Source organism: Culex quinquefasciatus, chromosome 2 (genome assembly GCF_015732765.1).
Source record: "Culex quinquefasciatus strain JHB chromosome 2, VPISU_Cqui_1.0_pri_paternal, whole genome shotgun sequence".
NCBI lineage: Eukaryota > Metazoa > Arthropoda > Insecta > Diptera > Culicidae > Culex > Culex quinquefasciatus.
The window spans coordinates 65,152,554-65,180,216 of record NC_051862.1 but is presented as its reverse complement, the minus strand read 5'-3'; the positions used below and the strand labels follow the sequence as shown (position 1 = coordinate 65,180,216).

General features: G+C 36.4%; 1 protein-coding gene across 1 annotated transcript; it reads right to left on the bottom strand.

The window, feature by feature from the left end:
- Positions 1–289: 289 nt before the first annotated feature.
- Positions 290–24,709, bottom strand: LOC6049076. The gene is made up of 16 exons (XM_038255089.1): positions 24,598–24,709; positions 14,572–14,759; positions 8,321–8,979; positions 8,134–8,254; positions 7,771–7,890; positions 7,199–7,276; positions 7,038–7,136; positions 6,799–6,837; positions 6,587–6,715; positions 2,407–2,484; positions 2,255–2,350; positions 2,158–2,196; positions 2,057–2,095; positions 1,736–1,993; positions 1,545–1,678; positions 290–1,489 (listed from the first exon to the last, which is right to left on the bottom strand). The coding sequence occupies exons 2-16, from the start codon at positions 14,669–14,671 to the stop codon at positions 443–445; spliced, it is 3,036 nt and encodes a 1,011-aa protein (XP_038111017.1). The 5' UTR covers positions 14,672–14,759; positions 24,598–24,709; the 3' UTR covers positions 290–442.
- Between the last annotated feature and the right edge of the window lie 2,954 nt (positions 24,710–27,663).

Here is a 27,663-nt window from a genome sequence, read left to right as displayed (position 1 = left end):
ACGCATATTTGGGGGTTTAGGTAGTATATTACGGTTTTTAACTTCAAATTGAGATAAAATCAGTTTTCACCGACAGAATATTTTGGGACTTGATTTTTCCAACAACCTCCAGAAGGAATTTCCGAGGTGCACGCAAGTTGCATAATAATCCCCTTCCTACCCACCATGTTCGATTTGTAATTTTTAGCTATACTTTTTTGTAAGTTTTTCTAAGGATTATTTTACTAAGGTTCTGCCCAGCCTTGCTCCTATGTTTTCGGTAAAGTGAATTCTAAAATTAAACACATCGTTCTTAAACGCCAATCAACAAGTCTTTATTAAAGTTTTTCTTAAAATTATCTAGAACGAAATGTCTCAAATAAAACAAAAAAGAAACCTCAAACACAACCATTTTGCATTTACTTTCCGGATTCCAACCCTTTTGCAAGCTTTCGCCCAACTCTTAAACGTCGGTTTCGCTCTTTCCGTTCTTCTGCGCTTCCGGTCTGTCGCAGGGCTTCAGCGCCGCCGGGATGTACTTGTCGACGTAGGGCAGCACCAGCTCCCGGTAGCGGTAGATCACGATGCTGACGATGGTCACGGCAAACAGCAGTCCGGCGATGATTTCGTAGTGGTTCTCCAGGTGATCGTAGTCGTTCTCGATACCGATCAGGGCCCCGAAGAAGCGACCCAGGCCAAAGTGAGCGATTACGGGCAGAGCCTGGCCGATGGCGGTGACCTTGTGCGGGAGGATGTCACGGAAGTGCAGTACCAGGGTGATCCAGGTTAGGCCGAGGGTGGTTGGGAGCAGGAAGTCCTCGATGATGTCCCAGCACTGCCAGTCGAAGATTGCGAGCAGGATGTAACGTAGGACGAGGGAGAGGAAGGCCGCGATGAGGATCTTGCACATTCCGAAGACGTGGATGATACGTTCGGCGAAGATAAGGACGGGAACGGCTAGGAGGTCTCCGGCGAGGAGAAGCGTCTTCCAAATGGTACGGATCAAGGTTGGGGTATCGTGAGCTGGGATGTCCTCCTTGGGGATGTCGATCATGTGCGACTTGTCGATGGAGTCGATGATGCTCCAAAGGGATCCAAGACCGATGGTGACCAGGAAGGGAAGCCAGCACTGCTTGGCGTACTTCAGGAAAGCCGGATTGGAGAAGAACTTTTGCGGCGTGGTCTTGAACTTCCACCACTCCTCCGGTGGGGACAGATCCATCTGGAGCGGACTGAGCAGGATGACTGCGGCTGTCGTGTACAGCAAGCAGAACAGCAGGTAGGGCTGCTCGTAGTCATCGTTGAAGAAGATGATCCATCCGATCGCTCCCCAGACCAGCTGGCGGCCAAAGTTGGCCACACCGGTCGAGGCATCACGTGTCGCGATGATGATGATGGTGTTGAATAGGGTCAGAGCGGCCAGCAGGAAAAAGTCCAGCAGAGACCGGATCGACAAGTAGAAGTAGAAAGTGGAGTCACCACGATCGTCATCGCCGTCGTTGTCTTCATCCTGTGAAAAATGTAAGGTTAGTAGAGCATAACAAGTATCAAGTCATCCTGCATACACCATCGCACGCGGTTCCAGCCATCAAGCTGGAGTTGTCGCTGTACGGATCGCGCAGCGAACATTCAATAACCGGCTTGCATCCGTGGTCTTGCGCCTTGATCCAAGCCTTGTCAATGTGGCACTTGAAGCCATCTGCAACAAAGATTCGATTATCCCTCACTTCTTCTACCCAAAACGACTCTCAAATACCCAGCGGATAGATGCACTCCTCCACATCATCCCGTTCGCTTCGCTCGTCAATCGAAGCCCGCAGCTCGATCGCTTCTCCGCCAAACTCGTAGCACTTGACATCGTCGTCATCGTCATCGTCGCTGTCGGCCATCTCTTCCGAGTTGTCCACGGCCGGATCGTGGCAAATTTTCGGTGCCGCAAAGTCCAGCGCCATGTTTTCCACCGTATCGGCGATGCCGTCATTGTCGTCGTCGACGTCTTCCGCGTCGGGAATGCCTGGTGGGAAGAAGTTCGCTTTAGGACATTGAGTCTTGCGAATAGACCCAGCGCGTAACTTACCATCATTGTCATCGTCGTTGTCTTCCGCGTCAGGGATGCCTGCAAGTGAAATTTAATTTGAGCAATATTTAATAAACTACATGTAGATCATTTGAACTCACCATCATTGTCATCGTCGGTGTCCTGGTCATTGGGAATACCTGGATAGCGAAATAAGATCAAATTAGCTCAACCCAATGATATTGACCAGTAACTCACCGTCTCCATCCAGATCGTTGGCGTTGCGAGAACCGACGTCCAGCACATCCGGAATGCCGTCATTGTCATCGTCAATGTCCTCAGCATCGGGGATACCTGTAGAAATTTTTCAGTTCAGTATACGGAAAAAATATAAGGTTTTCAAACCATACCGTCATTATCGTCGTCCTTGTCCTCGGTATCGGGAATACCATCGTTGTCATCGTCTTCATCTTTGTCATTGGGAATACCTGCGAAAAAGGTAGTTTCATAGTTGTAAAGAGTTTAGATCACTTTAGTTACGTTTATTTTTTCAGCAAAGCATATTTTTGTTTGGGATTTATACAATTTTTCTACATCATTTCCTAATAAAACATTTTTTTCCCTTTTTAAAATTTTATGTCAGTTACTCAGAGGTATTTTTAGAGTTATTGTGTTAACTTCATATTTTTATTTATTTCTATAGAAATGGAGGTTATTTTTGAGATTTGTAATTATTCATAGAACGATTCATGATTCTATGAATTATCAAACTATTTTTTTAAGAAGTTAAAACATATACTACGATAAAAATACATTTTTTTCAAATAGACAAGAAAGTTTCCTATAACCCTGGATATATATAAATTGAACTTCTTCAATCTTCTTGACATATTTAAAGAATTTATGGTCTTTATGATGAAAAATACTACAAAAATATAAATTTATAAATTTCTTTTGAAATGGATACAGTGTTAATTGGTTCGCCTTCTATTTTTTTTCTCTATAATTTTAGTTTTTGTTTAAAAATAGATTTAATAATATGCATAACTTAAGAAAAAAATGTATATTGGTTAACATTTCTGCATAATACAAAAAATGGACTATAATTCAGCAATTCCCCACGAAAACAGCATGGAAAAAAACAAAAGTGCTCGGATCGGGCTCAAAATTTTTCTGGGGGTTCCCTGGCCGAAATAATTAGACCCGTATTTTTTTGTTTGGCCATTAGGGTGACCTACGCCGTGTTAGGGTGGTCGGAAAAATGGCCATTTTCGTCGATTTTCGCAAAAACCACTTTTTTCGAAAAATCATAACTCCTCGCCATTTTAACCGATTTCAATTGTCTTATACGCAAATGAAAGGTGATAAGTTGGCCTTTCAAAGAAAAATAATAAGAAGTTTCAAAAATCTAGCCTAACATATGAAAAGGGCGTATGAAACTTTAAAATGACGTTTTGACAGTGTCTGGACCAAAGAGCCTATGTCTGGAAATATTTTTATCGGATTCTCCGGACATTTTTACATAACATACTAAAAAATGGAAGGAGTTCATTAACAGGATTCCGAGTTATGATTTTTTGAAAATAAAATCCGTGTTTTTTGACGCGCCGCGCGCAAAAACCGGAGAATGACGAAATTGGCAAAAAATCAACTTTTTTCACTAAAACTGCGATAACTTTAAAATTTCAGCGATGACCTACAGATGTCTGGGTACCAAAATTTTCGTAATTAAAAGACGCAACTTTTGGTACCCAGACATGTATAGGTCATCGCTGAAATTTTTAAGTTATCGCAGTTTTTGTGAAAAAAGTTGATTTTTTGCCAATTTCGTCATTCTCCGGTTTTGCGCGGCGCGTCAGAAAACACGGATTTTATTTTCAAAATCATATCTCGAATCCTGTTAATGAACTCCTCCCATTTTTAGTATGTTATGTAAAAATGTCCGGGAATCCGATAAATATTTCAGACATAGGCTCTTTGTCCAGACACCGTCAAAACGGCATTTTAAAGTTGCATACGCCCTTTTCATATGTTAGGCTAGATTTTGAAACTTCTTACTATTTTTTTGAAAGGCCAACTTATCACCTTTCATTGCGTATAAGACAATTGAAATCGGTTAAAATGGCGAGGAGTTATGATTTTCGAAAAAGTGGTTTTTGCGAAAATCGACGAAAATGGCAATTTTTCAGACCACCCTAACACGGCGTAGATCACCCTAATGGCCAAACAAAAAAATACGGGTCTAATTATTTCGGCCAGGGAACTCCCACAAAAATTTTGAGCCCGATCCGAGCACTTTTGTTTTTTTCCATGCTGTTTTCGTGGGGAATTGCTGAATTTCTAGATATAGAGCAATTCCAGCCCAAAACAGGAATTTTCATGTACTTTTTTCTCGACCCTCTCCGATTTCAATGAAACTTTGTAGACATGTTATCCTTCGCTTACAGATATAAGCTAATTACATTGCTCATAACTGAAAACATCATAGTTTTTCAGTGTAGTATAGTAACCTGGATAGTAAATTAGCTTATATCTGTAAGCCCATACATCCAATTTAAATGTGGTCAAAGACAAACTTATGAGAAATTGGACGAGCTTTCCGATAAAAATATTTATGAGACTGAAAAATCAAGTCTGTCATATAGAAATTGCCAAAAACCATCAAAAAACCTATTTTTTCAACATTTATATTTTTAAAACCGCTGTAACTTCACAAGGATTGGACTTTGGACAGTAGTCAATATGGAGACTTTTATGTAAAATTATCTGGAGAATCGATTCCCGTATTCGGTTTTTGAAAATTTTGACGTTTAGAGCACTTTTCTAAAAAACAGTTTCAGTAAATGATTTTTGTATTTTTTCAGGTGAGTTGCTCTATCCTGCATTTTTCATGAGTCTTTTTGTAACATCTTAGGCTATCTTTACAAAAATTTTGAACGAAAAAAAATCGTGGGCTCCCCCTCAAGTTTGACTTTTAAACTTAAAAATCAAAAAATCTCATAAAAGTTGAGTCATTTTTTCTTTCAGTGTATTTTTATCAAAAAGCCCGCCAAATTTCCTACAAGTTTGTCTTTGACCACTTTTTGATACAATGCAACGGTTTCGAAATACAGAAATATTTAAATTCCGAATTACAAAAATATTTAAAACACTTACGCCCTTCTCAAATGTCATTATCGAGTGGAACTGGCTCCATATACACAAAAATGGCTTATATAAGCGAAGGATAACATGTCTACAAAGTTTCATTGAAATCGGAGAGGGTCGGGTACAACCGATTCCCTGTTTGGCATGGAATTGCTCTATAGGTTTGATTTTTTCTCGTTTTCTTAAGATCTAAAGAAAAATCAAATTGATAATAAATCTATGATAACAATTATAATCACAGATAATAAGTTTAACAAATAACGCAAATCTTAAAAATTACTTGAGACTTTCCTCGGACTCGATTTTCATGAATAATATGCTTAAAATTTGTAAATTTGTAAAATTTTAAATTATTCGACTTAGGCTAACAACTTATGTTTTTTTAATTAAAATATAAAAAAAAGTTATTAAGATTTTCAAAACAATTTTTCTGATTAAAATTAAATTGATGTTGCATCATATTTGCTTAATGTCAACAAACTTGTTAAAATATTTATTAGAAGTAAATTTAAATAAAAATTTAGGAAACCTATTTTTTAATACTAAAAAAGTCCCAATGTAACATAAAACTGATGAGATTTTACGTTGAAACCGATTGCTAAATTTCTATAGAGTTTGTTTTACCACTTTTTTTTAAATGTTTTAAATATAATTTTGAATCAAATTATTGTAATCTAAAATCATTTATGATTTTACGTTGAAATCGGTTGTTTAATTGCTTAGAGTTTGTTTGATCACCACATTTAAAAACAATCGATCGGGCGTCGAAAATCGATCGATCATGATTTTTTGCAGATTTTTCGAATGAATATTTCTCGAGAAATGATTGGATTGCGAAGCTTGATTTGGAGTCGGAGCCAAAATATTAAATGATTGTAGAATTTTTTCATCAAAATATTAAAATCTAATATCATTTGTTTTCAACTGTTAATTTCACCGTAAGATAAAAAATGTCTTGTTTTACTTTAAAATCTAATATATGTTTGAACAGCATTGAATCAGCCTTAAGGAGATATTAGACTATGACAAACAAACAAACAAATTCACACTTTTTCGTGTTTGACAGTTTTCCAAACTCGCAAACTTATTTGCGGCAAACTCGCAAACAACTCAAAATTTATATACGTTTCTGCAAACAAAATCATGGAAAACTGTCATAAAGTTTGTTTGTCATAGTCTAATACCTTTTAACACTTTTTATAAAATAAACTATTTTTTTAACTTGCAACAGTATTGAAAAATCAATAATATCTTCAGTATAATCGAAAAGGCCTTTTTAATATCATAAAATATCAATATAAAATTGTTTGACTCGAAAAAGTTGAAAACGGGTTAAGAACATTGATTCTCAACCTTCTTCAACCTTCTGCCATGTATTTCAAATAGGATGGTTAATCTGCAGGTATTATAATGTTTTATAGTTTTGGGACCTCGTAAACTCACCATCTCCATCCAAATCATCGGAAATCTGACCCTCCTTATCATCCGGAATGCCATCATTGTCATCGTCAATATCCTCATCATCCGGAATTCCATCATTATCATCATCGGTGTCTTCCGTATCCTTGATGCCTGCAAGCAAATTGGAATGTATTATTATAAAATGTTGATATCATTACAAACTTATGCGACTAAATCAAAACTTCTCAACTCACCATCATTGTCATCGTCGTCATCCTCTTCATTGGGGATACCTGGAAAACGTGCGGATTGGGATACCGTGAATGAATGAAGTGTTTGCCAATCACAGGGGCTTGCCAATCAATGCGAATCGAGAGTGATCTGAATACTTTAGGGCATAATATTACCGTTGAATTTTCGACATGAACACGAACATTTTTGTTAGTACCATGAGAGGCGGGGGTTAGTCTGACCATCACGTGCTCCCACATACCGTCACCGTCCAGATCGTTGTGCTTGGCCAGTGAATCCTTGTCCATGCTGTCCGGGATGCCATCGTTATCATCATCGGTGTCCAGTACGTCGGGAATGCCTGAAAATTGGGAGGTTCGGTTTAGATTGGACGTGATCATCTTCGCAGATGTTGTTACTTGCCATCGTTATCATCGTCATTATCTTGCGTGTCCGGAATGCCGTCATTGTCGTCGTCTTCGTCCTGATCGTTCGGGATTCCTGCAACGTGTAACACAGGTAGATGAAGCGTGGAGTTGTTGTCGAGGTTGTGGTAAAGGAAACATTGTAAATGCATGGAAGATGCTAGGGATGCGACCTTGTGGGGAATCCAGAGGCCTGCGGTCGAACCCCTAGTGCAAATGTAGCCAAAGTTTGTTGATTAGAGAATTTCGAGTTGTAGATTTTGGTTTGGGACTCGTTCATGTTAGGGAAGAAAGTTCGCTGAAGGAGTCGTGAAGATGATGAGGACGAGCATATAGTAACGATGATCGAACTCTGGGTCAGTATCGTACCCGAGCATGTAGAGTAGAGTATACGGAGAGTGATCGGTAGTGCGATGCATCGCAGTTTTTGGTAGCTGTTGTAGAGTTTCTTGTGTATGAGAGCAAAGAGAATGCTCAAGTAGATATGGTACACGCAACAGGCACACATGAACAAAGAAGAAGGTGGTAGTAGCGTCGAAGGGTGGAACCTTCCGTGCAGGTCCTACGTACCATCGCCGTCAAAGTCATCGTTGTTGTTGGACTTGGTTTCGGCTTCGGGGACCCAATCGCTGTCCTCCTTATCGGGAATGCCGTCATTGTCATCGTCGTCATCTTGAGCGTTGGGAATTCCTAGAAAATATTTGCTTTGCCGATTGCTATCCGAGAATCGCTACCATCCCACCAAGTTTTTACGTCGTTTTCCTTCCCGAGTGTTTGATACCAATTGCACCTTGACCATATTTTAGTCCTTTGCTATGTCGTTGATATGTTAATCGTTTTCAAAGTATACTAACAAGCTTAAATTCCGCAAAACCGCAAAACGTATCAACGACATCCCAAAAAATCGACAGGCTAATCTACATCCATACATACCGTCTCCGTCAAGATCGTTGGCCGTCATCTTCGAGTCCGGATCGACACTGTCCGGCACACCGTCATTGTCATCGTCCATGTCCTCCGCATCGGGCACACCATCATTGTCGTCGTCATCATCCTTAAATTAGTATAAAATATTGTTTTAATATCAGGACAATAGTATAATTCGTGAGTCCTAGAATACCTGCGTATCCGGAATGCCATCGTTATCATCGTCCGGATCCTGATCATTCGGGATGCCATCACCGTCCAGATCGTTACTCTTGGCCGCATCGGCGTCACTACCTCCACTGCCATCATCAACCCGTACCACCGCCTCGGAACCATCTCCCACTTCTCCGTCATCATCGTCGTCATTGTCCTGCACGGCCGCCAACAGCAAGGCCTGTTCCTTGCGCTCGTAGCAGTTGCTCTCGAACTGAACGTCCCTCTGGCAGGTGTACTTGCAGTCTTCCAGGGCCAGCATGCCCACCTTGTTGTGGTCCCAGTCGTGGCAGATTCCCTCCGCGGAGCACTTCTCCTGCGCAATGTAGGCGCCCTTTTTGTTGCACATGAAGCTCACCTGGGGCGTGCAGATTCCCGGCGCCGGATTACGACTCACGCCGAACATCAGCACCACGTACAGGACGACCGACGCGATCAAGCTGAGCGCCGTCAGGATCCGGATGCGCTTCCCATAGGCGAACGCACTCGAGGTGGCCCACTTGTCCACCAGCAGGGCAAACAACAGCGGACCGAGCAGGGCCACCACCGGAATGATGATCGAAATTGAGTAAATCTCGTTATAGTCGAAGCCCTTGTACGCCATGTTGGACTGGAGGAAGGGATAGATGCATCCCAGGCCTGGGGAATGAAATGGTTTGTAAGTTTTCAATCTACGAATCTGTGCCAAAAAGTTATTTATAAAAATTATCTCTTCAAATTTCACTTCAAAGTTATGTGGGAGGTGAACGAAAGTAACACTTTCGAACCATACAGGATAAGTGAGCAGTTCTCTGAGAAATCCTTAAACTTTGAAAATATTTTAAATTTTCTATATTTATGAATATGTGTTCCTCATAAAATGCTAAGAATTTGTTCGTCATTTGAAGGCTTCAATGTGATCTAAAATACCAGTTAACCGATTATACAAAATACTGATTTCAAAAATGAAAACTCCGAAATGTTCTATGACTCTGAACAGTCATATTTTTTGTGTTTATCAACGTTGTAAAATAGTAAGGTTATCGCCGATAAATTTATCGTTAAGGGTTTTGATATAATCGTGGCGAAAACTATAAAAGTATCGTTAATTTTATTGATGTACCGTAAACTGGGGTCAATCGGGACACATGGGGCGAATTGGGACAGCAGTTTTAACCATGTTAAAGCACAATATTTTGATTTTTCTGGTTGGTTTCGGTTAGAACAGACTCAGGCCAACAAAATGTGTACATCCATTTCCAATTTTAAAAGCTTTAAGTGCTCTAGAAACTGCTGTCCCTATTCAGACTGTAGTCCCGATTCACCCCAGATTACGGTACTATATTTTAGTTAGCGATAACTCATTCAAATTAACTTATTAAAACGAAATATTTTAACACAATCTTTTCAGAATTTCAAAGCAATGAAACATAATTTTATATAATTTAGTTTGAAAAAATGAAATTTAACTCAAAATTTGCATACAATTCTGCGTTTTTGAAAATACTTAAATTTTGATAATTAGCAATTGGAATTGAAATATCAAACAATGATAATATTTGCACAGATTTGCACTTTATTAGAGTTTTTAAGAGAAATCTCTGAAATTTTTACACAATACCAGTTTTTTTAAAACTCAAATATCCATTAATTTCAATATGGGTATCAAACGAAGCGAAATTTTGTTTTTATTTTCAAGATATTAGAGTTTTTAGTGTAAAATATATAATGGCACAAAATGCCGTATTTTTGCAAATATTATCATTTTCATAATAAGCAAAATGGGTTAATACCTAGGTTGATATCCGAAGCAACATTTTGTGAATATTTTCATTGGAGATTGCAGTTTTAGAAAACATACTGAGAAAATATCTTACTTTGTGAGGGCCTTCTCTATGACCACAGAAGCCATTTAGTGTCACTGGTTCACCCATACTTGTCTCCATATAATTTTGACAGCTGTCCATATAAGAATGGTTCATAAATATTTGAAAATCTGTTTCTTTTCAAGGAATTTTCCGATCGATTTGGTGTCTTTGGCAAAAATCAATACCTAATAAGACTATTCAGAAAAAATAAAGACGCGGAAAAATGCCAATTTTAAATTGGCTTTTTCCAGAAAAAATAGTTTCTCAAAATCCGTATTTTTAATATTGTTTTTTTTTATGTTTTATGGGAAAAAAAACCCGCAACTTTTGAGCCATGGAGAGAAACGGCCAAACTATTTGCCGTAAAGTTATAATAAAAAAATATTTTTTTGAAAAAAAAAAAAATGAAAACTCACCCACAACATTTTTGATTACAGTTTTAGGCCGTTGCAAATCATTTTCAAAGTTTATGTCGAAATTTCAGGACATTTTCTGAACTTTTCGACAGAAACATTTTTACTCATGGGTGCTATTTAAAAAAAGACGAAAACTTATGATTTTTAGTTAAAATCATTGGCTCAACAGTTTTGTTCCATAAAACCCGTTTTGCAAATGATGAGATTTCAGTATTTTGAATAGAATACGGTATTTTTTTGATTTTATTTTGTACTTATACGACTCATAAAGTCTCAAAAAGCTTACCTGATTCGAGGTCAGAATGAAAATTTGTCTTTTTTGGCCATTGTTTATTTTGGCAACAAAAACAGTTTTTGCCTTCCTCACCTTACTGAGGAAAGGCTATAAAATCACTCGAAAAATGAAATTCTTAATTTGATCTCCTAGACCCCCCATCACGTATATAGGGGAAATATACCCATTTTAATCACACTAAGCCGTTCGACCAATTCTCATCACTTTTGCCGTTTCTGCTATTAAATCAACATTTTCAGATGTATTAACAATGGAGAGTTGCTTGCTCACTTTTATTTGAGCTATTTATTACTTTGGAACAGTCAAAAACACTTTATATAAGCTGTAATTCATGATTAAAGTGCTGATAGGCCGATAATAGAAATAGGCTGAGAAAGGGTATAGTTCCCCTATATCGACTCAGAATCAAGTTCTGAGCAAATGTCTGTGTGAGTGGTGGGATGATTATAAGAAAATTGCACTGGATTATCTCGGCACTGGCTCAACCGATTTTGTCTTTATTGGTCTCATTCGATCCGTCTTGGGGTCCCATAAGTCGCTATTGAAAATTATAAAGTTTAGTTAAGTACTTCAAAAGTTATGCTAAAAAACAATTTTAGCAAAAGTCCGGAAGAATGTAAAAAGGGTGGTTTTTGTAAGAAACCCCACAATGCTATACATTTTTAGAAAGGTAATCAAAAGACCTTCCTAACGCGTTCAAAAGATTGAAGATCTGATAATCCTATCATAAGTTGTAAGCACATAAGTGCCCTGAATTATTAAGATCTGACTTCCCAATCTGATGGTATGAATCAGAGGGTAACGAAGAAGCCGCCATGTTGGAAGTACAAATAACAAACACTGAGAATCAATATTATTCATATTACTTTGGTAACACGAAGTGTGTTATCCTAGTTAAACTCAAAAGTCCTAGCAAATGTGTAAAACCTAACTGAAAAAATTGTAATGCCGATTCACAGTGTACGGGCGCACTGTTTGATCGACCAAAAGAAAAAAAGGAAAAAAAGGTAAACAGAAAAATCACTTTTTTCGATATGAATTTTCAGCCAAAATTGGGATGGAATCTCCAAGGATATGATAGAATTTGCCATCAGCAACACAATTCACGTGTTTTTTCATGTATTTATTGTTTGAATTGCGGGAAATTTGAAACCCAAACAATGATTTGTTATGGGCTACCATTTGACAGCTAGTGCTTTTGTTGTGGGCTCTCATTTGACAACCGTGCTAATGTCGACTGTTGTCAGTTTGCTTTAGTCGGAATAGGGTTGCCATCCCCCCGGTATGAATAATGAGTCAAATTAATAGAACACTGAAATTTCCGCCCTTTTGTGTTTATTTTGGATAGCATTACCTTCTAAATGTGAGGAAGGCACCAACCACCTAAGGGTGGACTAATCAACGTTTTTGCCTTTCTTACTAAAGAAAGGTATAGGTTTTACTTTAAAGCGGTATACGCACATCGGAAGGAACCGGTCAAGAAAAATTTCAAATGGGCAGCAGCGGCAGCGAAAGCAAGCCAGAGAGGGTGAAGAAAAGCCCCAAGAAAACGCTCCCTCTCCTTTGTTCTGCTGTTCGTAAAGCTGTTTCTTGACCCCTTTCCTTCCGATCTCCATACTAGCCTTAAGCCAGGACGTCATTTCCATCTTCGTAAATATGTCGATTCAGCATGAATTTTAATCGGAAAAATCGTCAAAAAATCACACTGCATCGATTTTCGACGCTCTATCGATTCACCTTGACAGAACTCGTCTATCTCCAACCCTCGAATTTTGAGAAAATAAATTCCGTGGAGGTCGATTGATGTTCGTATGTGGTAAAATTTTGCAAAATTTTGTGTCGCGCCGTTCTCAGCTCCCATATATCCGATTTCGATTCTTCTTAATGCAGATGAAAGCTAGTGTGCTGAACCTGGGCGAGTTGCCACGCAAATTTCGAAATATCCATCTGTTTTCGGATGCGGCCAGACTTTTCAACAAAATACACAGTTTTCAAATGAAAATATGGTCAAATTTTTTCATTTTCATATCTTTTATTTATCTCAAAAATTGCATTTTTCGAGCCCTACAACCTCCCAAATTTTCATCCAGATTCATAATATGGTTCTGGAGTTAGAGCCGTTTGATTGACCTACCATAAGAAAAAAAATCCCTAAAAAAAGGTAAAAGCCCACCTGGTGACCTTCGCCAACATTTTTCATTTCTGATTTTATTCAAAATTTCTTGCTACATTCATAGTACAGACCATGAGTGAGCATCTGAAACAAATTCGACATCGATGGGCAATCCCGATCAATTTTTAGAACGATTTACTTTTTGCCTTTCTTACTAAAGAAAGGTATAGGTTTTACTTTAAGCCAGGACGTCATTTCCATCCAAGTTGTCAAGTTGAGCTTCGAATACTGGCGCGAGAATGCTGGCGCATATATTTGCTGGGTCGACTTATACTCGTTTGTAGTAGCTTGTCTACCGATGTTTCCTACAACATGTAAGATATCGTAGCTTTTCGGTTTCTTTTGCCCTGTTTGTTTTTGCATAACTGTCCAATGTTTATTTAAAAACTTTTGTGATATAGGACATTCATCCGGCTACAATCTATTTGTTTTCCGTGTGCTCCGAAAATCGCCTAGAAGTAGACTTAATTTTTTTATGATTTCGTAAGTTTATTTAACAGGGTTCATTGGATAGGATAATAGGAGCTTTCTAAGCTTTTTATCGTTTATATCGTTTTCAAAGTTTTCAATGCTGGCGACGCCAATGGCTTTCTACCTAAGGTACTCGTGATTGAGTGTGTAGTGGTGCGGTTGTAAAAATAGCTATCTCTGACTCTGTCACATTCGTAGAAGCTGAATGGCTATCTTCCCTGCACCGTGCGGCACACGCGGTCACTTATACCTCGGTTTTTCTTTGCGCCTACCGCGGTGTGCGTTGTCACTAGCGCATGTGAAGCTTGCTATGCTCGCGTTTGTCATAAACGCTTGTTTGATTAAGAATATGTACGATTAAAAGTATTCTTTTGGTGAAAATTGCGTTTTTTGTTTCTTTTGGAAATCATATCATTTATAATACTTTGCTTTCATCATAAGACTTTCTTCTTCTTCTAAACAAAGTCAATGTTATGAATTGAAAGAAGTTCTACCATCGTTATAATCTTTAGTAAGAAAGGCTCTATCTCACCCCAGGTGGGATTAAATCGGGTTTTTGAATGAAATCTTTTTTTTCAAAGTTGAAAAGCAAATGTTTTCTTATAAAAGCACAACCACTAAGTTACATGAACTTGAATTTCAATGTTGTATTCATTGACTGATGTTTCTTTTAATGTTTATATCTAGAGTTTTTTTGTGAAAAGGTCCTATAAACATATGAAAGACAATAGCTTATAAGACCTTTTCAAAAAAAACAAAAAAAAAAAAAACTCTAGATATGTTAAATTTATTCTAAGAATATTGTTTTTCTAAATATTTATGTAACCTTAACTTTTCTTAAGATAATAGATATTAAACATAATCTACAAAAGATTTTTAATGATGAAATTTCAGTTTGTATAGATTGTAAAGATTCTAATGGTCTTCAAGGAAAAAATAAAATGTAAAAAATTAGTATCACTCTGAATTTCCAGAGAACTGCCCACTACCGGACAAGTGCAAAACCGCATCCACCAACGTAGTACTCACCTCCATAAAATAGAAATAGAACACATTTTAGCGAGAGGCAGTGCTTGCTCTCGAACAGTGTTTTGCCCTCCATCCCGGCGGAGGAGTCCGCTGCTACCATGCTCTCCTGCTTCACACTAGTCCGAGCTCCGGGGTCTCCACCTTGGGCAGCGTTTCTTCAACGTGTTTTACTTCCCGTGCTGCACTTCCTGGCGCGCGATGGTGATGGAGGAGAAACAATTTGTGAAATCAGTGCGGCCAAATTGTAAACACAAGTGCAATTAGCTGGGTGTAAACTTTTGTGAATGGATGAATGGCGTTTCGTAGAATTAGCAGGATTGTGTGTTCAATCTTGGTTCTCGACTCGACTTTTGACCAAAACACTTTTTGTTCTTCTTTTTTTCCATGAGTTTGATTACCACATTTTTTTATTAATTTAGTACCATTTCTTAAAAACAATCGAAGATCATGTCAAAGTCAGCTGAATCAGCTGTGAATAAATCTTACTAGTAAGACCAGAGTACTCAGCACTTCAGCGAATAGCTCTGCAAGGCAACACGAAATTATACAGCTGATGAAATATTTAATGATGTGAGAAAACATCAAGAAGCTAGGAAAGCAAAAAAAAACAACCTTAACTTGTATTTTGATCAACTTGTTCCAGTTTACACAATGAATTAGGAACACGGAGGAAACCCAGTTCACGAAATCGTGAACATGAACCATGAAATTCGGAACCACGAACAAAGTGTTCAAATTCAAATTTGTTCACGATTTTGTGAACTGATTTTTCTCCGTATATTCAATGTAGTTCTGTGAGCAATAAACAATATGTTGTCATGTTTTGAACAAGTCCCAAGCTCGCTGACTCATTTGTCCTGGAATTAATTGTCATATGGCCCTTTGTTCAATTTGTAGCATCCATGAATGCCATCATTAAATTTATTCTTAAATTCTATCGAAAGTAACGACAAAAATACAATAAGACACGAAACGAGGTGTCGCATGGTGCCCGAAACCTAATATTATTACACGACAAAAAGAAAAACCTCAGATGCCAAGTGCAAAAGTCGTGTACATCATCATGCCGCGACGAGTAGAATCGGGTCGATGTCAGATGTTGTTTGGTGTCTGTCGTTACCTTGCTCCTTGACGCGCACCGCGCGTTGTTCTGTTTGTTTCAGTTTGCACTAGTACAAACCGAGTGTACCAGCTCAAACAACAACAAACAGAAGAAAACATGACTCCTGAAAAATGTAACCAAACACACACACACTCGCACTCGCATATGACTGACGGTGAAAACGGTTTTATGGCACATCTTAGACAGTGGCAGCGTCTCAATTCAACCGGTCTATTTATAATGAAAAAATCTCGAATTGTTCACCACCTTCCTTCCTTTTGGTTTGGTTCCCTGTCTCATGTCTCCGCTTACCCCGTTCTTCTAAGGACAGGAAGTTGAGAGAATTACTACGGCACCGGTTGGCTAACATGGCGGGTATTTATGGTTGGGACACATCAACGAGGTGCTTCTCGAGATAGCGATGAGCATCCATTTATTCGTAGTTATGTTTCCACCTGGCCACCGCATTTTCTGACTCACGGGTTGTTACTAATCATAATGATGCCAACCTAAAGGATTTTTTTTTGTACGAAAAGTATTTTAACAAGTTCAATCATTTTCATGTTTACTTGTAAAATCAAAATGCTGTTCAGGCCAATACAAATTTAATTTAAAGTTTCAATCTCCTCCCTTTCAAAATTTTCCAAATAAATTAGAGGACAATTAAGTGAAAAATGTCAAGGGTTGGTATTAGCACACATTAAAACTTTTTGTAAATCTGTTTTCAGAGCATTAAAATATACCTGTCCAACTGTTAACAAAATTAATTTGAAGACATTTGAAGTTAGCAGTTTCAAAAAACGGGTGCCACGATATCTCAAAGTTTTTGATTTTTGTAAAGTTTTTGATTTTTTGTAATTTTAAAAAAAGCAAAATTTCAAAACGGACTTCATCATGCACACGGGATATGTCTTGAGAGTCTTCACCACAAATTTCAGCCAATTTAGTCAATCCATTCTCGAGATATCGTGGCACCCGTGAATCAACTCGGTGTTTCGAGAAAAAGGCTCAGAATGTTTGACAGCTTGCTTTGCGTATGTACCATTATAAAAGGATTTTTTTACAAATTTCATGAACAATGTGAAACTTTAGTTAGGGTGATGGCTCACCAGGTTTAAGATCGATCAGAAAAAGTGGATTGTCATTTAGCATTTTTTCGTCTTTGATTGAGGTGGAATGACTCTGATATCATAAAACCAAAATATATCGAAAATTAAAGCAAGCATGCTTATTATTACCCTCTACTCCATATAGGTAATTTTTTACAGGTATAATAAGGTTGTAATAAGAATTTTTTTTTTCAACCCATTTTCTGGTTTCTTTTGTGGTCCTAAACAACTCCCAAAAGTTTGGGAATCGATTCGCGATCGATCGCACAAAGCTATTCGATACCGGAAAAAGTGACATCTAGGAAAATACATTGTTTACACATTGTTTTAAAAACACTGCGATTTTCTTTTTTCAGCTGCAAAAAAAATGTGGGACATGTCATTAGAAGGGAAGTGTAATGTACTTTTCGAATCTGCAATAACCCAGAAAAGTATTTTTTTTTTAAATTAAGAACAACATTTTTTATTTTTGAATTTCGGTTTTTATTAGAGTGTAACAATGTTGTATGATGTTGTATAGCAGACATTAACAAATAGGCGTTTGCAAATAACCATCAAGAGTTATCGCAATTTTACGCAAAAATGTTTTGAAAATGTTTGTAATTGTCTGCTTCACAACTTTGAAGAAAATATTTTCACTCTGTAAAATAACTCTGCAAAGCTTTAAACAACATTATAACATAGCTTTTTTTTATTTTTTGGATAAAAAATAAACCTTCTCAGGTTATTGCACATTCGAAACGAACATATTTTTTTTTGAAAGTCCATGAAACTCTCTTTGGCACCAAATTTCCAAAACATCACCATTTTAGACTGCCAATTATTGATAATAATGCGTTGTTTTTGTGAGGGTTTATGCAAAGGTCCCAAAACTGATTTGCATCGCAATCATAAAACTTTAGCGCGTTCGACAAAGTATGCGGAAATTTTCTTCCCTACAAATTTGCCGAAGACGCCAAAGCTCTATCTCCTCACACTGTCAAAAGTTAGAAATTCATTAGCATGCTGTGATGTTTTTTTTTGAAAAAAAAAAATCATATTTCACCAAAAGTAGGCCATGAAAATGCTGAACAAAGAATAGAATATGTAAAAGCAAGAATATGCTTACTATAATAAATTAAATTCGTCAAAACAGCCTTTCTCAAGAAACATTTTAGGCTGTATCAAAGCTGTTATAACCGCTATAAAACCTATCAGCCAAAACCAACATTAAATCCACTTAGTCGTAACAGCCCCCCCCAGAACCCCGATAAACCTCTGTTAAAACCCAAAGAGACCTCCGCAAAAGGTTGTCACGGCCTATTTATAAAACCTACATAGGAGTTCAAGGCTTTAAAATTGAATCCTAACAACCTCCTCAAAACCTTAATAAAACCTTTGTTAAAACCCAGTTAGGAGTTATGGAAAAATGACATTTTATACGTCTTCAAACGTCTTATGCCAGACAAATTTTATTCTGGCAAAAAATAGTCTTTGTCTTGCCAAATGATATAATGGAGATGGTTTGCAAAAATGACGATGATGAAATAATATATATTGGAGGTAATCAAAATAATTTGAAAGATTATTTCTCGCAGTTGGTGACTTAATTTCAGCTGCGGTTAAAATTTTATCGATAAATGTTGTGATGATAGAGCCAAAAAAATCAACTTTCTTCAACAAAAACAATTCTTTTGTAATTACAATTTTAAATTAAAACAATATTTTTTTGCAGTTTTTTGAACAAAAATTTCAACACATTTTTGAACGTCGATGGTTATACTAGTAATGTCAGAAATTTATAAAAATGTGTGTTTTCATCAAATGCTAATCAAATTTATTGCTTTTTCAACCTTTTCTACCAAGATGGCGGACAATCACAATCAATCAAACCACGCGTTCAGCGCCATATTTATGCATTGCTATTTGGCCGCGTTAAATGCTTTTTTAGAGGCTTATGGTTTTAAGTTAGCTTTTTCCATGCCTATAGGCAATTGACAGCTGCATCACCCTTGGTTTTAAAAAAGCATGAGATAAAACCATTTTTTTTATTTTTTTTGAGATAAAACCATTAGGCATGATATTGCCATCGGGTTTTCAAGACTCTCTTAAAACTTTCATAAAACCTTATTGAAAGCCATTTTTCTTTTATTGCCAGCAGGTTTTATGTCCGAGGCATAAAATCTTCTTAGAACCTTTAAATCAGCTCATATAAACGTTGCTGTGAAAGCCAACATAAAACTTACGAGCAATCAATATGCCACCATAAAACCTCAATAAAATTATGTGGTGACTCGTTGGTTTAAAAATATTACTTGGGTTACCCAAGTTGGGTACGAACCTCGATTTTCAATGTTTAATAATTAAACTATTCTATAACTGTTTGCCTTTTTCAATCACAAATATTTCCAAATTTTGGGATGGAAAATAAACTTTTGAATGGAGATTAGTTGTTTTCAACATTTTAAAATCTTGGGCTTGATTTCTAAATTTTGAAATTATTTTATTGAAGAGAGCAGAAAGTTTCACAAAAAATCTATTATTATTTTTTAGGTTGAACCAGAAGTTTCCGATACATTGCGAGTTATTCAGAGATAAACACATTTTTTTCGCAAAATATAAGTTTTGAGAGCAGCAGCAGCCTTTAAAGCAAATTTAAGGACATTTTCTCAGCTCTTTTAAAATATTTTTTGTACGGGTGATTACTTTTAAATTGCAAATAATCGAACACTTTTTTAAAATTGATGCCAAATGCCTTCTTTTCACAAAGGAAAAAAATTAAACTTGTTAGATATTATTTTTACTACAAAAAATTTTAATATACTCAAAGTTTCCAATTTTCATAAGAAATAATTGTGGCCAAAAAAAACCAAGCTTATCGAATAATCGATTGACTTTATATTTAATAAACACAATAACTGGGGTCAGCGCTGTAGCGGTTAGCGTGCTGAAGAAAGGAGAGTCGAATCAATATTTTTCATCCTGGGCATGGTATTCCAATCATCTAGATACTCTGCAATGATTTTCAAACCAATTTCATGTGTTATCGTACCAGAGTGCCAAACCGGTAAAGTTACTCATTCTTAGATGTAATCCTCGGAATTGTCTCATCCCCACTTAAACTTGATCCAAAACATCTACAAATCTTCGCTACTGAGCGATAATCACCACTGCGGTCTTATTTCAAATGATATTCAAATTCATTGTCGCTTGTCGACAGATAAAACCGGCCGCCCCGACAAACGAGGAGCGGCGTTTTATTCCTCGCGAATAAAACTTATTCCGAAGTCGAACACATAATCAGCTGCTTGCTCTAACTGTAATGTGTGTGTGTGTGCACCGGGTGGGTAAGACATGTATCTATTTTGCTGTATTTAGCGCGTTATATCAGAGCAGTCGTTTGGGTGGCACAGAACGCGCGCGCGAGTTTCCTCCATCCGGCGGCGCGTCCAACACCTTCCTTTGCCACCTCAACACTGCCACTGTCGGTTGCCTGCCACCTACAGGATCTTCTTAGTGGTCAAGATTTGCACAATCACTCACATATGGCCCCCACTAGACGGCTGAGATGCTTACAGTGCTGGTCGAAAAATAGATTTTTTTTTTAGAATTCTGAATTCTTTATCAAATTATCTTCTGAAAATATTAAAATAAGGCATATTTCAATTAACAATCGGTAATTCTCCGCCAACTCATACGAAATCGGGAAAAAAGTTTCAAAAATTCAAGGTATGGAAGTACCTTAGCCAAAATAACTGCACCCTTATTTTTTGTTTGGCTATTAGGGTGGTCCTATCCGGAATAGGGATACCCAAAAAATGCATTTTTTAAAAGATTTTCGCAAAAAAACACATTTTTCAAAAAAAAAATCATATCTTTGGAACGGTTGAACTAGAGCATTCAATTTCCCGGGGTTACAAAAATCCCGGGAAACGGGAAATTTTCTACAAATTTCCCGGGAAATCCCGGGAAATTTGAATTTTTTCAAAAATTGATCTGATCCTAATTGTTGTTAATATTTTGCATTTAAATAGTAAACTGGAACTATAATGGTCAAAATAAGTGTTAGGTTCATTTATTGCTTTGGCTGCTTGTAAAAAACATACAACTTCTAAATAATTTTTCTAAATATCTGTCTTTCCATTCGATCAAAATATCAAAAAATAATGATTAGTATATTAGGTATATGTATAAAAAATTTCGACGGTTTTGTTCGAACGCGAATCAGTTCAATACGGAGCGATCGAGGTACTATTTGTTGCGTTGGGTTCGTATTAGCTCAAGGAAGGTTTATACGCTAACTAATTGACACTTTGGCCACTCTGGAACCGATTCCAGAGCATCGGCAAATTATATGGAGAAAGTTACGTAAACCCAAATTTTGATCACAGGAGGCTGAATAAGCAAAAAAGCAAAAAAACGTCAACAAACGAAAAAAAAAGGCAAAACGAAGTTTGTCGGGTAAGGCTTGTTAGGTCTATTTTTTTTCAAATCAAAGTTTTTGGAAAGTGAGTAAAATGAATTTATGCTCCAAAACGATAAAATTGCTTTTGAATACGTCTCTGTGACCAGTTTGAGAGAATATGACAAAGAATAAAATTGATTATTTAGATTAAATGCAAAACATTGGAATAAAAAATAATAATAAAGAAAATATGTTTTTCATGGCAAATAATTTATCCAGAACAAATCTAACTGGTTTAATCTCATGAATAAATCGATAAGCATTGAATTTACTTTAAAAATCTGCTATTCACTTGGAATACCATTTTTATGTAATCACAACTCAAAGTTTTCAAATGGTGTTTTTATGTAATCACAACTCAAAGTTTTCAAATGTTTGGGGCGAGTATTTGAAATATGTTTGCATTTTTTGGGCGCTTTTTGTATAATACGAAGTAGTTTTTTTTTTTATTAAATCTTACGCCCTTGGTAGCTCTAGTGCTCTAAAAATTTCAACTTTTAACTGAAATTTCTCGAACACTTTTAGGGACCATCCATAAACCACGAAATCCTCCTAGAGACATTTAATTATACCAATTCAATTTTCTTCCAATTTGGTCATGGTAAACGAAACGTAAAAAAATTATGTTGGGGGGAAGAATTACCTTGTTTTCAAATGATATAACACATTTTAACTGTTTATTTTCATTTCATGATATCGCAATTATTGTTGCCAACAAATAAACAAGATCTATTCCTAGTTGTGAAAGCATCAGACATTGATATCCTTTGAAATAAATCATGACATGAAATTTTTAGACGAACTGAATTTGATTGAATTCGATAAAATAAAATTTATTGCTTTCATTATTTTTTAAAGTTATGTATCAAAAAGTTAAGAAAATGTATACTTCCTCATAAATTTTGGGAATTCCCGGGAAATTTAGAAATTTCCCGGGAAAGGAATATCCATCAGCTGGATATGATTTTTTGAATTAAAATTATCGTAAATCTCAGTAAATCAATCGATCTCAAAGTACCACGATTCTCCATCCAAATGATTTCCCAGTACATTTGGCTGGAGACGCATGGTGCTTTATGTTCGATAAATGTACCGAACCACGATATTTTTTTTTTTTCAAAAAATCATATGAGTGCAAATTACGTATTAGTGAATGGCCAGATATTTTAAATTCGATTCCACTACGTAATATCCTTGGATAGCTATTTTGAAAAATTTTCCTAGGAAATTTGTAATCTAACAACACTGAGATAGTGAATTAAGTTATATCTATACTTTTCAATTTGAGTAGAACGAGGCAAAAGTACGCCCGACCAAAGGTACAACACTTAATTTTTACCTCAAAAACTCATATTCAGGGTGTCGACTTGTTTTAGGGTATATTTCATGTGTTTGCAAAAATAAAGTTTAATGTGTTTACAAAAAAAAAAAAGTTTGGGCATTTTAATCTAACAAAATAATGTACATGAAACTTCATGTTCGCGAAATCAGTGAAACCTTTTCACTAATTTTTAGCATACCTAATTACCTTGTTAACATTAAAGAATTTTGGAAATTCCACGTATTCTTATTTTTTACCATTTGTTTTCTCAAATAGAAATTTGCGAACCAGGTACACACTAGAATCAAATTAAAATTGTCGTGCATATAGGTGTTAAAAAAAATCCAACCCGTTAGATAACCTATATTTCTGATTGTATTTATTGAAAATTTCTGCTAAAACAGGACTAGAAAATATAGCTCATGCGAAAAAAAATTTTAACTCTGAAAATTAAACTTAAGTTATATATGGCTGGTACAAATTTTATTGAAAGTTTTTGTTCAAAGTTGGTATTTTTTCAAAAAACTTCAAAATTTCAATGGAAATTAATGTGCAATGAGCTGAAATCAATTTAAAATGCATTCTCCTTCGTTTAGTATTATTATTAGCATATTTTGGTTGATTTGAAAATTATCTGAATTTTTGAAAATTTTCGATGTTCACTACTGCAACTGAACTAGTGTAAAATGCATTTTAAAACACTTTTGGTATTCAAATGTTGAGACTATGGCTTGTTATTACAATTTTTATATATTTTTTTTATTTTTCTCTTTCTCTTGACATTTGAAAAAAAAAATTTTTAACGGTGCACATCAATCTGAGCGTTTCGCACAAAGATATTAGGTCTATTCCCGTACTGCAGTCCATGTCCATGTTAAATGTATAGGAAAAGTGCGTGACAGGGGGGAGGAGGAGGGGGTCTAAAATCCCGAAAATTTCTGGACGTAATTATTTCATGAAAACTTCGGAAACTGTCGGTATTATTTTTATTCATACTCTTAAGTAGGTATTTTTTTACAATTTCCAGGTTGTTTTTTTGTTTTATTTGTTTTTTTTTTTAGTGGGCTACAGCCCAGTTATCAAGCGCCAAGGTAAGAAACTTTCCGGTACATACCGAACAAGCACAGTACCGGATAATGTAAATTTTATTTGGACCTTAGGCAGGTCTACGCAGTCGGAATCGACAACTTTACAAGACCTGGAGATCTTCATCTGGTTGGTTACTTAACAACATTTTTGGGAGTTGTTGTCAGGCTCTTTCGAGAGCTGAAGATTCAATGGAAGTCGGCAATTTGGAACAGCCTCATTTGGAGTTGGAGCTTAATAAGTAACTCGGCTCCAAAGCTCTTGGTTCGTTTCTTTAACATTTTTTTTCACTATTTCCGACCAACACTGTATTTGCGAACGATTTTGGTGCGCCGCCGACATGTCAACCCCGCGGCTCAGAATTTCTTTCACTCGTGAAAGATGGAGAGAGATTTATTTTTTTCTTCTTTTAATTTTATCACTGTCGCTAAATTGAAGTAACACACTGCTGACTGCCCGCCAGCCAGCAGCAGTGGCTGATTTTCACTGCGTTTTTCTTCGCGGGGTTTTCTCCTTCTCCTTCCTCTTTGCTTCCTTCGAACGATTTCCCTCGTGGTCTCTTCGTATGACACTCCGCCTGCGATGGATTGAAAATTAGGATTTTTTCTTCTTCTGCGCTGCTCTGGCCGTGTTCGATTTTGCAAACTGTCGTGGGGTCACATTTCGAAATTTTACGTAATTTTTCCGGCTTCTCGCGCAATTTTCACCACATTATGAGCTCAATTCGGCTGAAATTTGGCACTCGATCAAGGTCGTCTTCGCGTTGCACGTGTTCAACCACCTGGAGATCCGGTGGAGCAATTTTTCCCCTTTTTGGCCATTAAAGCTCGGATGCTCTCACTTCTTCCCACTCAAATCACTGCATTTGCCGTCTCACTCTTTCCCACGAAAAACCCTCTTGGTATTAATGCATGTGTGTGTGATGAATATTTTCGGTTCTGCTCAACCGAACCGTACAACTTACTTCCGAACGCGACGGGAAATCTTACTCAACTGGTGGCAGAGTGCGGCTTCGGAATTGGCCACCCCTCTCGTCGGGAGGAGGACACTCAGAAAAAAGCGGCAGGCACTCAGAGTCGATGGCGCATGCGTTTCCGGTTTGAATCTCTGAGTGACGACTTGTCGTGGGGTAATGCATGATGGAGACGGCTGGTGGTTTAAATTTTGCGTCAATGTGTGGGATGAGGTTTTTGCTTTGGGGAGGTGATATTTTTGCCTTTTTTTATGACGAAGAGAATTATTATTATTCCTTTATTTTTAAAAAATCCTCTGATTGCGGAAGCTTCATAAATCGGCTTTTTCACTTTTGACTAATATGCAGTTGGCTCTCTTAACTAGAACATTCCATTGAAAGTCTATGATTATTTGATATTATTAAAAAAAAAATGAAATGGAAAAAAATCCGTTTCAATAATTTTTCTAAGCTAATGTAGCTTCCATTTTTTAAAGAAACCAACAACATATGCAATCTGAAATAAACCTTTAAAAAACTTTACAATTTTATTACATTACATTACCTTTTTTTGGCCTTTTTCGAAACCAAGTATCTTGTAAACAGTATGCGTCTCCACCAAATGTACTGTAAACTTATTTCTATGGGGAAGCAGGTTTTTCTAAGTTTGTGCAATGTACCGAAAAAAGTGTTCATTTTTTGGAGAAATAGAAACGTTACCCATATTTTTTGACTTCAGTTTTCAATGTAAAATCTAATTTGCAATACGTCGTTGATTCCCGAAATTCGATCTCAATCCTGAGATATTAAATAAAAACCGAAAAAACTCCGTGCGTTGTTGTCACTCTTCCTATGAAAGACGTTTCAATCTTGTCGTGCTATCTTGACACATCTTAAAAACTGTTGCAAGTGCGACAATTTTCCAAGGCAATTTCAGGTCAGAACGCGTTTGACACACGTACACACCCGACTATTGTAGACAATTTAATTAAAACTTGGGACTCTAGCAACCAAATTCATCCATCTTTGGGACAATGCACAGAATGGTCAACCACACAAAACGTGTTTATTATTGTTTACGTTGCTTGCTCTAGTTTGTGTTAGTTGAACGCGTTTTTCTCGGAACGGCATGTGCTACAAGTTAGCACGCCAGAGTCGAATCGAAAAGTACTTCACAAATATATTGATTAAGTTCACTGTTTTCGAATATGGCCACATAAAGCTTGAATTTAACTTAAAATGTGAAGTTTTTTTTCGATTTTTTATTTACCATTTTTAAAATTATAATTTTTTAAAAAGTTAAGAAAATTTCCTAAACATTGAAGAATGGACCTGAGCATCTCTCAACGAAAACGGCCTTTTGTAATTTTAATTTTTAATGTTTTTGTTAATCCGGCTGAAACTTTTTTCGTGCCTTTGGTATGCTAAAAGAAGCCATTTTGCGTCATTATTTTGTCCATATAATTTTCCATACAAATTTGGCAGCTGTTCATTAGGGTGCCCAGAAAAAATGACCCCCTGCTCCACAAGCGGAAAACGGTTTATTGGGTTATTTTAAGCATCTGTGCAAATTTTGAGTGAAATTGGTTGAGATTAACCCATTGATACCCGAGCCTAAAGTTGGCGAAAAAAATGTTTTTCATACAAAAATGACTTTTTGAAATTGCTAATAACTTTTCAGGATTAAGTTGTACAGCTTTGGTATGTTCTACAAAGTTGTAGAGCATTCAATTTCCAATGAGAATCTCACTTTTGGGAATATTTGGATGTAAGTAGCGCACCGTGCAGACCAAACCGTAAGAAAATTGGGTTTTCCATACATTTATTCGATTTTTTCCATACAAACTTCACCCCGAGTATCAATGGGTAAATGTTGACCGATTTTGCTCATATTTGGCTCAGAGTCCTAAAATAGCCCAAGGAACAATATCCAGCTTGTGGAGCGAGGTTTTGAGAAAAAGTCCCATATTCTGGGCACCCTACTGTTCATACATCTATGATATATGAAAGTTCAAAAATCTGTATCTTTTGAAGGAATTTTTAGATCGATTTGGTGTCTTCGGCAAAGTTGTAGGTATGGATAAGGACTACACTGAAAATAAATGATACACGGTAAAAAAAATTATTTCACTTTTTGTCACTAAAACTTGTTTGCAAAAAACACTATTTTTATTTTTTTTTAGTTTCCTATATGTTTAACATCAAATGCCAAATTTTCAGAAATTTCCAGAACGGGCAAAAAATCTTTGGCCGAGTTATACATTTTTGAATCAATACTGATTATTTCAAAAATCTAAAAATTTGTGCCCATATTTGCCCACTTTTTTTTTTGAAAAGCTGAGAAAACTCTCTATATTTTGTTTTTTTGACTTTATTGATACGACCCTTAGTTGCTGAGATAATGCCATGCAAATATTAAAAAACAGGAAATTTGATGTTTGCTAAGTCTCACCCAAACAACTCACCATTTTCTAATGTCGATATCTCAGCAACTAATGGTCCAAAATATGAAACATTCGTGAAATTTTCTGATCTTTTCGAGAACAATATTTTATTTTTTTAAATCAAGACTTACATTGCAAAAGGGCCAAACACTCGATATTATTTTTGCCACCAATATTTTGATATTTAAAAAAAACAATATTGATTCAAAAATTCATAACTCGTTCAAAGATTTTTTGCCCGTTCTGGAAATTTCTGAAAAGTTGGCATTTGATGTTCTCTAAAACATATCAGAAAATAAAAAAAATAAAAATAATGTTTTATTTGCAAATCAAGTTTAAGTGACATAAAGTGAAATTAAAAATCTTCGATATTTTTTTACCGTGTATCATTTATTTTTAGTGTAGTCCTTATCCATACCTACAACTTTGCCAAAGATACCAAATCGATCAAAACATTCCTTCAAAAGATATATTTTTTGAATTTCCATATATCGTATTTGTATGGACTAGGGTGGTCCAAATCCGGACGTTTTTGGGGCTACCCCCTGAAATCAAAGATTGACTCATCACTAGGCTAAATTCCAAATTTGAGCTCATTCTGACCACGGGAACCCCTCCCTCCAATCGCTTAAAG